Here is a 14,793-nt window from a genome sequence, read left to right as displayed (position 1 = left end):
AGAAGAGGATCGTTCTGTGTCTGGTGTGGATAACGCGCTGGTAGGATCAGCCCCCTCCTCCCCGTAGTTTTCCTCAGGGCCACCGCGCGGCCCGGGAGAGTCCCAAGGAATGCAGCTGGACACCGGCGCGCCACAACAGCGACTTGTTTGGGTGTAGCTGTGGGAAAATACAATGCGGTTGCTTGTTTGCGAAGTAGGAGGTGAAAACATCGAGAATTCTCCTTTTGCAGATTTGTGACAAGCACAGCCTGCGCTTCGTCCGGACCCTGTTTGGAGTCTCCATGTTGTCCTATCTGGATGAAACTGATCTGAGAAGAAGCTGGGGACTTTCTGTTTGGGCTAAGCACTTCCAATAAACTCCTGGCTGAAAAATTCAGGTGTGTATCCATCGGGAAGCAGAGAGGTAAAGGCTAAATGGATCTAAAGACAGCAGTCTTCAACGCTGCTCGTGATGGCAAGCTGCGGCTCCTTTCCAAGCTACTGGCAAGCAAAACAAGGGAAGAGGTGGCCCAACTGATGTCAGAAAAAACCAATGGTGCCACACCACTTCTGATGGCAGCCCGCTATGGTCACCTTGACATGGTGGAATACTTGTTGGACCATTGCTCTGCCTCGATAGAGGTTGGTGGCTCAGTGAATTTTGATGGTGAGACCATCGAGGGAGCTCCGCCGCTGTGGGCAGCATCGGCCGCTGGCCACTTGAAGGTTGTTCAGTGTCTATTGGATCATGGTGCATCTGTCAACAACACAACGCTGACAAATTCAACGCCTCTTAGAGCTGCCTGTTTTGATGGTCACCTGGAAATAGTCAAGTACCTTGTGGAGCACAAAGCAGACCTGGAAGTATCAAACCGTCACGGGCATACGTGCTTGATGATCTCATGTTACAAAGGCCACAAAGAAATAGCTCAGTATTTACTTGAAAAAGGAGCTGATGTGAACAGAAAAAGTGTTAAAGGTAAGTTAGTTTTTTCACTTTCATTGTGGTAAATAGAGGTAAAGTTAGTAATTTACTTCTTAAAGAGCCTGACATCAAAAAAATTCTTCTCATAAAGCATAATATATAAAGCCTTTATAGCTATGTTTTTACGTTTTCTTTTAAATTTACTGGTTTTTAACGTGGATTATAAAATTATTGTTTGAATTGATACATTTTAATATTAAATCCCTAATTCTTAGAAGACTTAGTCACATGAAGCATCACATTTATGCATGTGTTAAAAGCTAGTAAAGTTGCTGAAAACCACTCTTTGTAGTAGGTTGGTCTAGCAACATACTCAAAAACATGACCATGTGTTCTTGGCTTTCGTAGTAATTCTTAACAAACCAAGTATGCTGTACATAAACTGATCTATGCTAGTAAGGCTGGTCTAAGGAAATATGCATAAAGGAGAAGAATTACTTTCTGCATTCAAAAATTAATAACCACTTTGCTCTTCACCCACTCTCTCCAAATTACTGAGTAACTTTATACCTTTTTTAGTGTTAGAAAGCAAAAATATATATTAGGAGTGAAGAAATGAAGATGCAGGTGACTGTGATCTCAGCAGAAGGACTTCCAGTGGCTCACAGATCTCAAACTCTTTTGCCCGTGTTTACAATTGCTCTGGTGTTACCACACAAAGTAAAGATTTCTGGCTTTTCTTCCTGTAATCATAATTAGTGGAACCTAAAATTTTCTATTACATATCAGACTTGTATTTAGTTGTGATATTAGTCTGAAAAGCATACCAGTTGTTTCAAATTACACCTAATTTTTTATCTCACTGAGCCAAGATTAGGTTTCAGCAGGTTTTGATTTTTTTAATATATATAAATAGATATAAAAATGAATCTGCTAGCAGTTGTTTTGTAGCATAATACTTCTGCTGCCTTTTTCAGGGTAATTACGTTTGTAACTGTATACTGTACCTTTCAGTTATTGGTGTTAAAATATGCTTTGTGTCTGGATTGTTGTGTGATACTGGTAAATACCAAATGTGAGAGTAATCTTTAGAAAAGCTGCTTGGTTAAATATGCTTTTTCTTAGCAAATCATGCAAATATGTGGGTTTAGTGTACAGAAAGCTAAACTACAGATTTGTCATGGAGGTGGGCAGAGCAAAATAAATCTTCCTTTGTAAGGGTTTGAAGTTGCTCATGAATCATCATGGACTTGTGGTAGGATAAAAATGTCATTTTTCTAAATAACATTCTGGGAATAGCAAGCTAAATATAAAGTGTGTAAGCTGAAAACTTGGGGTTGAGTTTTAAACCTATCCCTTTATATGATAGGTGTGAACCAAGCAATGCTCTTAAATACTTGATTTAATTGGGAAAAAGATGTAATTCTGCAGCTCTTTTTCTCCCTCATTTTGTGTTGGTGGAGTAGGCTTTACCTTACTCATTCTTTTTATTCATTTTATTAGTGAATTAGTATTATTTGTCTTTGTTTAAATGACTGATGATTTTCTCAGTGGTGTCAATTATAATTCCTTTCTATTTCCTTTAGTTTCTGTGTGTCTTGCGTCTAGGCACACAAGCAAAGGTTCTTAAAGTAAATAAATGATCCTTAATTTAAAAAGTTGGATTGCATATGGTTCAGTTCATTAAAACTCATTTTACACTTGAAACTGTCATGTGTACAACTGGATGTGTGTACATAATAGCTATCTGTTGGTAATGTGTGGAAGCCCCCTCTGGTATGACAGGAGCTTTGGTATCTTTAAGAAGTTTTATCTCTGAAGTTACTGAATAAGCAGTGGTGAGGTAAAGCAAGCAAGAAAGTACTGTAAACCCTGAAAGTCATCTGCAGAAAGGCAGAAGAACTGAGGACTATTGGTAGCTGTAAGTATTGTAACAGTGGCTGAGATTCAGCAGGTAACGTCCTCAGTTTTGTTTTGCAAAAATGCTATTGATTTTAAAATTAGTCAAACAATATTCATTCTGCGTTGTCACCCTCCCCCTCAAAGAATCTTCTGTATTACTTTCAGTTTCTACTCCTTCCTGCTATGTCCTAAATAGCTGACAGAGTGTGCTGTGCTTGTAGAAGGAAGATAACAGAGCATCTGAGTGTTCTGCTCCTGACTAGTAAGAGTTGCTGCCCTTATGTGAGTTTAGACAGGCACCTTCCTGGGCCATGTATAGAGAAGCCTGTTCTTCCCTGAAAGATGTAAAAAAAAAATGTTGCATTTAAAATTGCCATGCTCCTTATAAGAGCAGAACTATTCAGTAGAGTTGCTGTTGTGGCAGATATCTGTAGATCCTTTTTCAGATATTACTTATAGAGCTTGTGTGAGGGTGAGGGGCAGAATTACTTGACCTATGTCTTGTGGTTTTCCACTGGATTTTCATATTGCAAAATATCACTTAATGCACATACTAAACTTACTGAATGTATAGATATGAAAATGTTTCAAAGTGTTGACAGTTCCAGGGAGAAATCTGAATACTTTGATAGGAAAAAATAGGTACATTCACATGCATCTAAATGTATGAAAGAGTAGGTGAAAACATGTGGTGAAATCTTGCTTCTAAATGCAGAATCCCACAGCTATGTTTTGGACTATGGAAATTCAGAGGTCAGAGGTTCTTGAAAAAGTTGCGAAAGTATGGAAGTACAGCCAGGAAATTAAGATGGTCATAAACATTTCAGTGTGTCAGGTAAGATGCAGCACTGAGGTGAATGAGGTGAAGTGTAGGTCTGGCAGTGTCACATGGTAGATGGTGCTGAAGAGGGATGTTTGGGTAGATGAGTCCTCAACTGTGAAAGATGGCCAATGGTTCTGAATTTAGAGTATGAGCCTTTGATGGTGTTTGTTTCTACTATTTTGCAGAAAACAAACATCTGAACTTTCTCACAGTTTCCCTGAACTTCTAGGTAGGATTTAGGCAGCAGAATTGTAAACAAAGGATATTTTAAAAAGTATTTTAGGTTACGTGAACAGTGTAAGTGATGGGGACAAACTGATAGGTGGGGTAAGAAGGGTGAATGGGTTTTATTATTTTGTAATGGTGGTAAACAGCAAAGATATCTGTAGATAGGAAGCAGCCTAAGCAATACTTCACAAAGTGAATTAATTTACCACTGTCTCTGATTCATAGCTTTCACCAGTGTTCTGCTGTCATGGTTTAATGCCAGCCAGCAGCTAAGCCCCAGGCAGCTGCTTGCTCACTTCCCCACCAGTAAGACCAGGAACAGAATACTCGTGGCTTGAGATAAAGACAGTTTAATAGGGAAAACAAAAGCAGGGCACACAAGCAAAGCAAAATGAGGAATTCACCACTTCCCATGGGTAGGCAGGTGTTCAGCCATCTCCACAAGAGCAGGGCTCCATCATGTGTGACACTTACCTCAGAAGACAAACTCCATCACTCCAAATGGTCCACCTTTTCTCTTTCTTCCCCTCAGCTTTATGTACTTAGCATGATGTCACATGGTCTGGAAATCCCTTTGGTCAGTTTGGGTCACCTGTCCCAGCTGTGTCTCCTCCCAACCTCTCATGAACCCCCAACTCCCTCACCAGTGTGGAAGTACAAACAGTAGAAAAGGCCTTGGCTCTGTGTAAGTCCTGCTCAGCAACAACAAAAACATCTCTGTATTATCAACCCTGTGTTCAGCACAAATCCAAAACACAGCCCCATACCGGCCACTGTGAAGAAAATTAACTCTACCCCAGCTGAAACTGGTGGAACAACTCTTCATTTAAGAAGCTGCAAATTAAAAATAAAGTTTAATGAGTTTTACCTGTAGTTAATTATGTCTCAGATGGCAAGTTTTTATGCTGTTCCTAAGTAGGAAGAGTGTGGATAATGTTAGAGTAGCAGAAACACAACTTTTTTCAGAAGGTGGAATCCTAGAACTAAAACCTCAAATGAAGCACAGTTTTGTCTCTGTGCCAGATGAGGAGCATATTCTGTGTCAGCTGCATGCCGTTTTCTGTTCTGCTGCATTGTGAAGCTTGCCAGTGATTTGTTGTTAAGAGCCGTGCTACCTTACTATTACCTGAAGAACAGACCACTGCATTCTCAAAGGCAGTGTTTCGCTGATGTGCACATCATTTGGTGATGTGTAGGCAGGGAAATGTTTACTCTCTTAATACAAATGTCAGTCATTTTAATGATTACAGATTACAGATTTGGGCCCTTTGGGGCTATCTTTTTTGATTTTTTTTTTTTTTTTTGTTTAAGGTGCAATATTTCATGTAAGTTCCCCGTTGAAATAGTTTTCATTCAGACTGATTGTAAAGAAATCTTATACTTCTGTTTCAGTTCCAGACAGGACAGTTAAGATCTTGCATTTTGAAAATTTGCAGTGCACTTTTTAATAGTTTGTGTTTATACTTTATTCTCCTCTGCCAGATTTGCAGAAAGGAAGGGAAAAAATCCATTATTGCAGCAATTAGTGAGTTAGATCATAGATAAAATATGCATGTGCTAGTAACCAGGATGGGCCAAACAGAAGGGAATTGTAACCTCTTTTCAAAATACATGCTTGAGAGGGCAGGTGTTTTACCTGAACATAGCTGGTAAGTCTTTCCATTGCTCAGTGGCCTGGTATGCGGTCTCTCTCTTCAAAGTGCTTTCTGTGGTTTTGTTAGTGGTTTTCACCAACTCTGCCTGCCTTTTGTAGTTAAAAGACTCATCAGCTAGCCTTAAGACTGGTTTTTCTCCTCCAGAGTATTAGAAGATCAGAATTTTGTTGCTAAGAACTGCTGGCCTAGGCATTCTCTTACTTGTCTCTTGAGATATACACAGGAGTGTTTAATTGCATTTATAAAAAAAGGAATACTGTGATTCTTCAATTCCACTGGCACAGTATTTAATATTTTTGTAAAATAATATGGTAAACAAGGTTTGTTGACTTTGGGCTTTGTTTCCTCATTTTGGGAGGTATCGAAGCATGCAAACTTCTGTCTCTATGGGTATTGTATCAAGGGCTAGTGCTATTTCAGTATTGCTGTTAGTAAGGGGTACTGGAAGATGTGACACTCAAACCTGCTGGTAAGGGAAAAAATACTTTGCAGACCTAGCAGACCCAGAAGTAGGGGAATTATGGAGAATCATGCTATTTCTTTTATGACAAGTGTGGTCTAGTATGTGTTAAAAATAATTAATTTTATTGTGCTGTAAACATTAAGGAGTCTTGACAGGTTTGTTTTCTTCTGAGGGTGTTTGTCTTCTCTGCTTGCCAGGGTTCATAGAATTACTGAGGGAGCAGGGACGGGATAAAAAAAATACCAAAACAAAGGTCCTTGGGGTTTTTTTCTGCTTGTTGTTCCTTTTTTGCTTATTTTTTAAAATTCTCACTATGAATAAACACTTGCTCTAAAAGTGCGCTGTGTCTTTTTTTTGGGGGGGGGGTTTACTTTTTTTCCCTTTTTTGGTAGGTATTATGTGGTACCAGGACTCTGAAACTCATAGATGTTTTGTTTGTGACTATGTGTGGAAACTGAACTTCAGGGGGAATGTCGAAGTTAAATAAGGAAGATAAATATACAATTTAAGTTTAATTCTAACTAAAAAGTTTTTGTTTAAATTAAATCATTCACCGCATGCTGTTATTCACATAATAATTGATAATCTTCATAATACAAGTTCTCTTGAAGTATTTCAGTGAGCAAGACAGCAATTATTCCCTTACATCATATGGAAATTCCATTAAAATAAATTGTTGAGATTAGCAGTTCTTTGCATTTTTTAGTTAGTTTCTTGAAGGAAAGACATTTTGTTTTTATTCACTATGCACACTAAGAGTTAGGATGTGTAACAGTTTTCTTATGCATTGTCCATGTTTGGATCTATCTGGCAATACTTTTAAATCAGTAAATACTCTTGGAAGACTGAATTACTTCAAGTGCTGTGGTAGAAAAAGAAATGAATGTTATATAAAAATTTCACTTTATAAAAGTGATCACTTCATTTGTAAGGCTGCAAAAGTATATACAGGTGGTTAATGTACACACTGGTCAGTCATTTAAATTAAATACTTTTATTTTTTTTGTTTTTAATGATCTTAGATAGAAATTCAGATTGGTGTTAAGTTTTAATGTAAGTTTTACAGTGTGGAAGTTTGATAAAGCATTTTGGAAGTATTAGGAAGTGGATGCACTTAATTGGTTGCAAATCAAGTCCAATCACTTTGTGTCATGGCTTCATTTTCTTGCATTCCCTTGTCACAAGCTATCGGTCTATTTTGGGAATTACTTGCTTCTGACATAGAAAGGCCTGTCCTTATGAATTTGAATACCCACTCCCACTCCAGTAAGCTTTTGGAAACACTGGGTAGTTAGTTTTGTGATACATGAAATGTTTCTGAAATGTTCATAACTCCATTTAAAGGAGTCCTGCTAAAAAAGAGTAAAGTGTGAAGACACAATGCCAACTAGCCCTACCTTTTTCTGTACTTTGTATCTGCAAGATTTAGAAGGGTTGGAGTTGGGGTTATTCTGTTTCGTTTGCTATTTTTTATGGAGAAGTTACTAGGTATCATGAATGATAAAGTTTTATCCGGATGGAAGCAGTTTGTAAGCACTATTAGCAATACAATATAGTGACACTTAATATTTAGCAGAGAAGTATTAGGGCTACCGGAATCATCTGCAGTCCAGTCTTTTGTCCGTGCAAGGAGGAGCCTTTTATGTTATGGTAGCAAGAGCTATCTTTGGTATGTGATTAAATTCCTGCCAGTCATTTTACAATTGATTTTAAAAACAGATGAAACCTACTTTACAATAATCATTCCCATCTTTAAAAAATTACTTAATTTGACCAAACCCATCATATGTGTCTCTTCGAAAATTACTCGTCAAAGAGAATGATTTTCAAATTACTTTTGCTTTTTTTGGCCTTTTCCCTTCCTGATACAGCAATAGATACAACATTGTTTTCTAGTTCGTTACTGAATAGATAATGTTACAAAAATTGAATTAATTTCTGAATTGTATTCAGCCACTATTTATCACTATAGATGATATGGTCACTATAGTGACACTATAGACAGTGTCATGTTTTGAAATGGATGAGTTAATTCACAGAATAGTGGTTGATCTGCTGTGTTTATTTGAACTGTTCAATTCCTGGTCAGTTTGTGGCCAATGTATAGCCTTTGATTTACACATTAAGGCCCCTCTCATGTTTTGTTTCAAATTCTTCCTCTACTATAGCAGTTGATACTTGCTAGGTATAGATGGCTGGCAGTGTTATTTCTTAAGGCTGGGGTTTATGTTTGGGGTTTTTATAAAGTTGGCAACTCTCAACCATCTTTTTACTCCTAGGCATTTTTCAATGGAAACTTGTGTTTCTTACAAAGTATTCTTCCCACTGCTGTATCTGTACCATGCAATCAAATTTCAGTGAGGTGCAGCCACTGCATAAAAATTAGTGGTGATGCCCTCACATTATTAGTTTATACATGGCATAATTTAAGCTGTGGTTATTTGTCACCCTGGTTTTTTAAGATCTTCTAGGCTTTCTGATATGGACATTCTTATGGTGAACTTTTCCAGACACTTTCTGTAAATAACTGATTGTTTTGTCTTCTTTTATGGAGGAGGAGAAAGTTGATAGACTGCTGGTTTGACCAGTGTCATTGGAGAGGTGTCCCTATCACCCTCCAATCCACTGTCACTTTTGGAAAACTATAAATGTTGGAGTCAGAGAATAAACTTCCTCTTTCTTCCTTCACCCGGAAACCCTTGTGACCACCGTCACAGTTATTTTCATTCTAAGGGCCACTGCAGTATAAACAACTGGAAAATTACGCTACTTCTGATAAGCTGTTAAACTGAAATCAGTAATTGTAATAGCAATAAAAAACCCTAAATTGTTTTAAATTTACAGCATCCAATTGGAAAGAGCAGTGAAATTCCTTGGAGTCTTAATCATATTTCTACACTTTCTACATAGCTGCATTGTAAATTAATGGCATACAGACTGCTGGATTTAGTTTACATTGACAATGGCCAAGCTTTTTTTGTGTATTTTTTTCAGTCACAGTGTGTATGCCTGCTGATTGATAAAATAGTGTCAAAAGCAGCATTACGTGGTGATGGATCTGCAGTATGTAATATGCATAGCTGGCACTGTTGTGGTTGTCAAAAGTGGCAAAATATATATTAATAGTTGTGAAACAATAGTAAGAATTTGGATGTTACTGATATCTTTTGGCTTATTTGCCTTTAATGTGCTTTTATGTTACTATTTTTTAAATATATTAAAAATATTTATTTGAAGGTAGAAACAGCTGCCAGTTGCAGAGCTCTGCTGTGAAGGATAGTGTATGGAGTTGAGTACACATTGAAACAGCTGTGTTGACTGCTGGCTCAGCCCATGCCCATGTGCATCTGGTTTTGCCTTTATCAATAAATACAGAACTGAAGATGGTCGGAGGGACCAGCCATTCTTTAGTTCTGAGTTAACTGCTGTAGTTTCATTTTAACTAGACTTTCAGCAGCATAGCAAGAAGAATATGTGTATTGGTAAGTTTGTATATAGGTCTGCATTTGACATTTTCTCTTAGGAATACTAAGGTCTTGTCCTTTCTCAGATGGCATATTGACATTTTTCTAAAGGCAGAGAGAATTTTAGTTGATAAGCTATGGATGCCAAATTCGCCAACTTTCAATCCACCTCTGCTCCTGCAATTGAAAATTTTGTTAGTCTAGGTAGAGATTGTAGTGTGGCCAAACCTCTAACTTACTTACTGCTATTAATGTTAAAAATTGCCTGAGGTATTAGAAAGGTGGAAAAACACTTCCCTTTTTATGAACTGGTTTTAACTTTATGAATCTTGATCTAACAGGTAGTTTCATGTGCCACTTTGTGTTGGGATGTCTTCCTCAGTTTACTTGTTAGTAAATGATTGTAAAATCATTGGCCATTATTGAGAAATGTTTCAGGAAAAGACAATTTTGAAAGTTAAGTTCACTGTCAATAAATGAAGCAATCTAGTATTTTTAAATTTTTTTTCCTCAACATGTTTGAATTTTGCTCTTAAAATATGATTCAGGGGACAAAGTATGTTCGTACCTCTGGTATAATTGCAAAAACCTGAGTCATAAGCTTTAGAAAATAACTTTTTACTCATGTTTTATATGAATTTGATTAGCATGTCAGCTAAATTTGATAGCCCCATTCACCGCAATCCTTTGAGCTGTGTCCTTTAGACAGTTCTGTACCCAGTGGACGATGACCCTACTCATCCCACACTTGGATAACTTGTCCAGAAGGATGTTGTGGGGACAATATAAAAGCCAAAAAAGGCAAACCTCACTAAAAGGCAAAAATCCCACAGCCACTATCTTTGCTTCATCTGATGGATGGGTGACCTTATTCTAGAAGCATATCAAATTAGTTAAAACAGGACTTTTTCCTTGTCAACCCAAGTTGATAGTACCTAGTGATTGCATTGTCCTTTAAATGCCTTACAGTAACATTCATTATAATCTTCTCCATAATTTTTCTGAGTGTTGAGGTGAGACTAACAGGTCTGTAGGTTCCTCTTTCACTTCTTATGAAATGAAATAACTTTGGTTAGCTTCTATTCAGTAGGGACCTCCCCAGACTCCCAAGACATTTGGTAGCTGGTGGAGAGGAGTGGTGCTGTCGCAAACATCAACTTCTTCAGTGCTCAGGTAAATCCCATCAGATCTCATGGACTTGTGAACTGTGAACTGCTACAGCTAGTCCCTGAGAAGTGTCTAAACAAATGGGAAGTCACTATTCCTGAAGTCATCCTCTAAATCCAGGGCAGAAGGCAGTTTATCTGTATTATTAAAGACTGAGGCAAAGGAAAGCATTGTCTCTACACTTCTTCACCCTTAATAGTCAGATGACGTTCTTCAATAAGTATCAGTCTTGTATTTTCTTTAGACCTCCTCTTGCTACTAGTGTACTTTAAAAACCCTTCTTTTTGTCTGACACAATACCCGTCAGTTTCAACTTTAATTGAGCTTTGGCCTTTTGCATCTTGTCGCCTGCATATATGAACCACAGCTCTCTCAAATTCCTGCAAAGCCTAACCTTGTTTCCAGGCAGCATACAATTTCCTTTTCCTCCTGAGCTCCAAGAGTTCTCTGTCCAATCAAACCGGTCTCCTGTCCTATTTGCTTGACTTTTGATACAGTAGAATAGCCAATTACTGTGCTTTTATGTAGCGAAGAATTCCATTTTAATTCTAGTTTGGGTTTTTTCTTAAACTGGTTTAATTTTTTCAGATAAAATTATCAAACATTTTGATTTTTATAACTGTGTGGCAGCCTTGCTTTCATAGTACACAAATGGAGGAAAAAAGCTATTTTAAAACCATTAATATTTGGGGTTTTTTTTAACTATTAGCATGGTGAGATTTGGACTGTAATTTGGTATGATTTGTGTAATTGTGTTTGTTCTCTTGCAGGAAATACAGCACTACATGACTGTGCAGAATCTGGAAGTTTGGAGATCATGAAGATGCTTCTCAAGTATTGTGCTAAAATGGAAAAGGATGGTTATGGAATGACTCCCCTTCTGTCAGCCAGTGTGACAGGCCACACAAATATAGTGGACTTTTTGACCCAGCATGTACAGACCAGTAAGGCTGAGCGCATAAATGCCCTGGAACTTCTAGGAGCAACGTTTGTGGACAAAAAGAGAGATCTGCTTGGTGCTTTGAAATACTGGAAAAGAGCTATGGAAATGAGATACAGTGATAGGACTAATATCCTCAGCAAACCTGTGCCACAAACACTAATTATGGCTTATGATTATGCTAAAGAGGTAAACAGCTCAGAAGAGCTAGAAAATCTTATTGCAGACCCAGATGAAATGAGAATGCAAGCATTATTAATTAGAGAACGTATTCTTGGCCCTTCACACCCAGACACATCCTACTATATTAGATACAGAGGTGCTGTGTATGCAGACTCTGGAAACTTCAAGCGTTGCATCAATTTATGGAAGTATGCTTTGGACATGCAGCAGAGCAATCTTGATCCTCTAAGCCCTATGACAGCCAGCAGTTTGCTATCATTTGCTGAACTTTTCTCCTTCATGCTTCAGGATAGGGCAAAAGGCCTGCTAGGCACTACTGTCACTTTTGATGATCTGATGGGTATACTTTGCAAAAGCGTTCTTGAAATAGAACGGGCCATGAAACAAACCCAGTGTCTTCCTGATCCAGTACAGCTGAACAAAGCTCTTTCCATCATTTTGCATTTAATTTGCTTGTTGGAGAAAGTACCTTGCAGCTCAGAACAGGAGCATTTTAAGAAACAAACTATTTACAAGTTTCTTAAGCTTCAGCCTAGAGGAAAGAATAATTTCAGTCCACTTCACCTTGCTGTTGACAAGAATACTACATGTGTGGGTCGCTACCCAGTTTGTAAATTCCCCTCTCTACAAGTTACTGCTATCTTGGTGGAATGTGGTGCTAATATAAATGTCAGAGACTCTGATAACAACAGTCCATTACACATTGCTGCACTGAACAACCATCCAGACATCATGAATCTTCTTATCAAGTCAGGGTCACATTTCGATGCCACAAACTCATGTAAACAAACAGCTAGTGATTTGCTGGATGAGAAGGAAATAGCAAAGAATTTAATCCAGCCCATAAATCATACTACTTTGCAGTGTCTTGCTGCTCGTGTAATAGTGAATCATAACATATCCTATGCAGGGCATATCCCTGAAAAACTAGAGAACTTTGTTTTGCTCCATAGATGATAGTGTGGCATTCCAGAGTACTGTTTTTGAAGCACAACATGGTGATATTTTCCTTGAGCACTGTTGTGATACACCAGCGTTCCCTTAGCTTGCTCCATTTTGCTCTCATTGCCTAGTGTTGTTAGCATCAGATCTGCAGAGGTGGTTACCCAGTATTTAATATGAATATGCCATATAATATATTTTGTGGATTATTTAGAAATGTAATGCCATATTTAGACTTTAAATTGTCTGCCAAAGGCTTGTCTTTTCTGGTCTTATTTGCCTGTTGGGTGTTTGGGACTGAGTTGAGTATTTTCCACTGATGTCTTTTTACTATAACTGTTATGTGGATTTTATACAGTTGGAAGGTCATCTTTTTTTGGTTTTGCTTGAGCGTTTCTACTCCTACTCTCTTCTTTTTCTATGGACTCATTGCTAAACTGTGCAAGTTGTATGGACTTGTTAACATTTGCAACTACCATAAGTGCTTTTATCTTCTCTATGCACTGGCTTAAACATGACTGTTGTGTGTGAGCATATTTCTATGCAGCACTTGGCCAATTTCAACTTAAATGCCAGTCTTGTTTTGCAGTTTGTTTAGAGCTCTCTTGAGAATGCTGTCTTCATAGCATGAAGAATTTTGGAGTTATTTATCAGCTCTCCAAACTTGGGTTTGACTTTTTTGATTGCTGTAACTGAGGCTGCTTTAATTTTGATCCTCTGGATTTTTTTCCTAAACTGGGGAGAAGAAAATCTTGCTTTTTCTGATTGTAGTCCACTTGAACTTTAAATCTGAAAATTGTTCTGTTGCATCGTGCAGCTGGGGGAAGAGTCCTCATGATGTACAACTAACGCCTTCCCCTCTGCACTGTCTTGCTTGTGCCAGTTATGTGACTAGATGTGAAGTTTGCTCAAAGTTTAACCTCAAACCTTAATGATACACTTCTGTGAGAAATAGATCAAATATATGCTCTGCTTTAAAATCTGCAAATCAGCTTTAGCTTACAAAAGAAAACTAAAGCATGTTGATGGCATGATGTTTATCAGTTCAGATCTAGACATCATATAGTATAGTAAGTGGCTGTCTGCCAGGGTATTGAAAGTTCTATAGCAGTGTCCTCTTTTTTCTTCATTTTTAGTATCTTTATAAATACTTGCATGGATTTTTCATCTCTACTATGTTAGTTGTACTTAACAAAAGCAGAAGTTCTGTTGTGTATATAGCTCCTATTAAAGTACCTATTTTTTATAATATTTGCACAACAGCTTAGCTTTTGCAACAGAAAGGGCTCTTTTGACTTGATAAGAAGTCTAAAAATGAAGATCATAAATGTGAGTGCGATTCAGGTAATTAATATAATTCAGCACTTTACTGTTGATTAATAGTAGGATTTATTATGGCACATTAGCCCTAAAAATGTCTTAAAGTGAAATTAATTTCTGTTGGATAGGATACAGTTTACTTGCAAATTTAGTTGTCTAGCATTTTGGGTATTTTTGGCTTAATGTTTCATCTCAGTTGTGGGCAGTAAGTGTACCTATGGGGTTCTTGCTCCAGAAATCTAACAACTGGTTTTATGCCTTTGTCAGAGATAAGAGGTATTTAGAATCCAAATTGGTTAGGTTAGGAGGGTCTTTGTAATACTTTAATTTTTAAGTTGATGTTAGAACACTTTTGTTATTTGTGGTTGAACTTGAGGAAGAACATGTCTTGGGAGCACATAAGAATAGCCCTTCCTTGTTTTTGTTCTGTTTTGGCATCCCTGCCAGTGTATGGCAGTGTACAGGTGCCTACTAGCTTAGCCATTTTTGCGAAAATTATGGGGATGTTTTTAAGCAAAGATGTGTTGAAAGCAGTGCTGTTTGTGTGTTGTCACTACCAGACTTGCTGTTTTGAAGCAATTTTCTCTGGTTTGTCCCTTGCCGTGTCTGTATTGTATACTATTACAAGAATCATAGAATCATTTAGGTTGGAAAAGATCCTTAAGATCATTGAGTCCAACCCTTAACCCAGCACTGCCAAGTCCAGCACTGAACCATGTCCTTAAGTGCCACATCTACACGTGTTTCAAATACCTCCAGCCATGGTGACTCAACTGCTTCCTTTGGGCAGCCTTTTACATTG

General features: G+C 37.7%; 1 protein-coding gene across 1 annotated transcript; it reads left to right on the top strand.

Moving 5' to 3' along the window:
• The first annotated feature begins 240 nt into the window (after positions 1–240).
• FEM1C (fem-1 homolog C) lies at positions 241–13,921 on the top strand. The gene is made up of 2 exons (XM_005426181.2): positions 241–958; positions 11,377–13,921. Exons 1-2 carry the CDS (start codon positions 415–417, stop codon positions 12,684–12,686), a joined length of 1,854 nt encoding a protein of 617 aa, XP_005426238.1. The 5' UTR covers positions 241–414; the 3' UTR covers positions 12,687–13,921.
• Positions 13,922–14,793: the final 872 nt, after the last annotated feature.

This window comes from Geospiza fortis, unplaced genomic scaffold (genome assembly GCF_000277835.1).
Source record: "Geospiza fortis unplaced genomic scaffold, GeoFor_1.0 scaffold44, whole genome shotgun sequence".
Lineage (NCBI taxonomy): Eukaryota > Metazoa > Chordata > Aves > Passeriformes > Thraupidae > Geospiza > Geospiza fortis.
The sequence above is the reverse complement of the archived record's forward strand: the minus strand, read 5'-3'. Positions and strand labels throughout refer to the sequence as shown.

What these genes read in the sequence shown, in the direction of transcription:
- FEM1C (XM_005426181.2), top strand. Translation starts at nt 415, where the DNA reads ATGGATCTAAAGACAGCAGTCTTCAACGCTGCTCGTGATGGCAAGCTG. An exon ending in GAACAGAAAAAGTGTTAAAG is followed by an intron (nt 959 to 11,376) that starts GTAAGTTAGTTT and finishes GTTCTCTTGCAG; the next exon opens with GAAATACAGCACTACATGAC.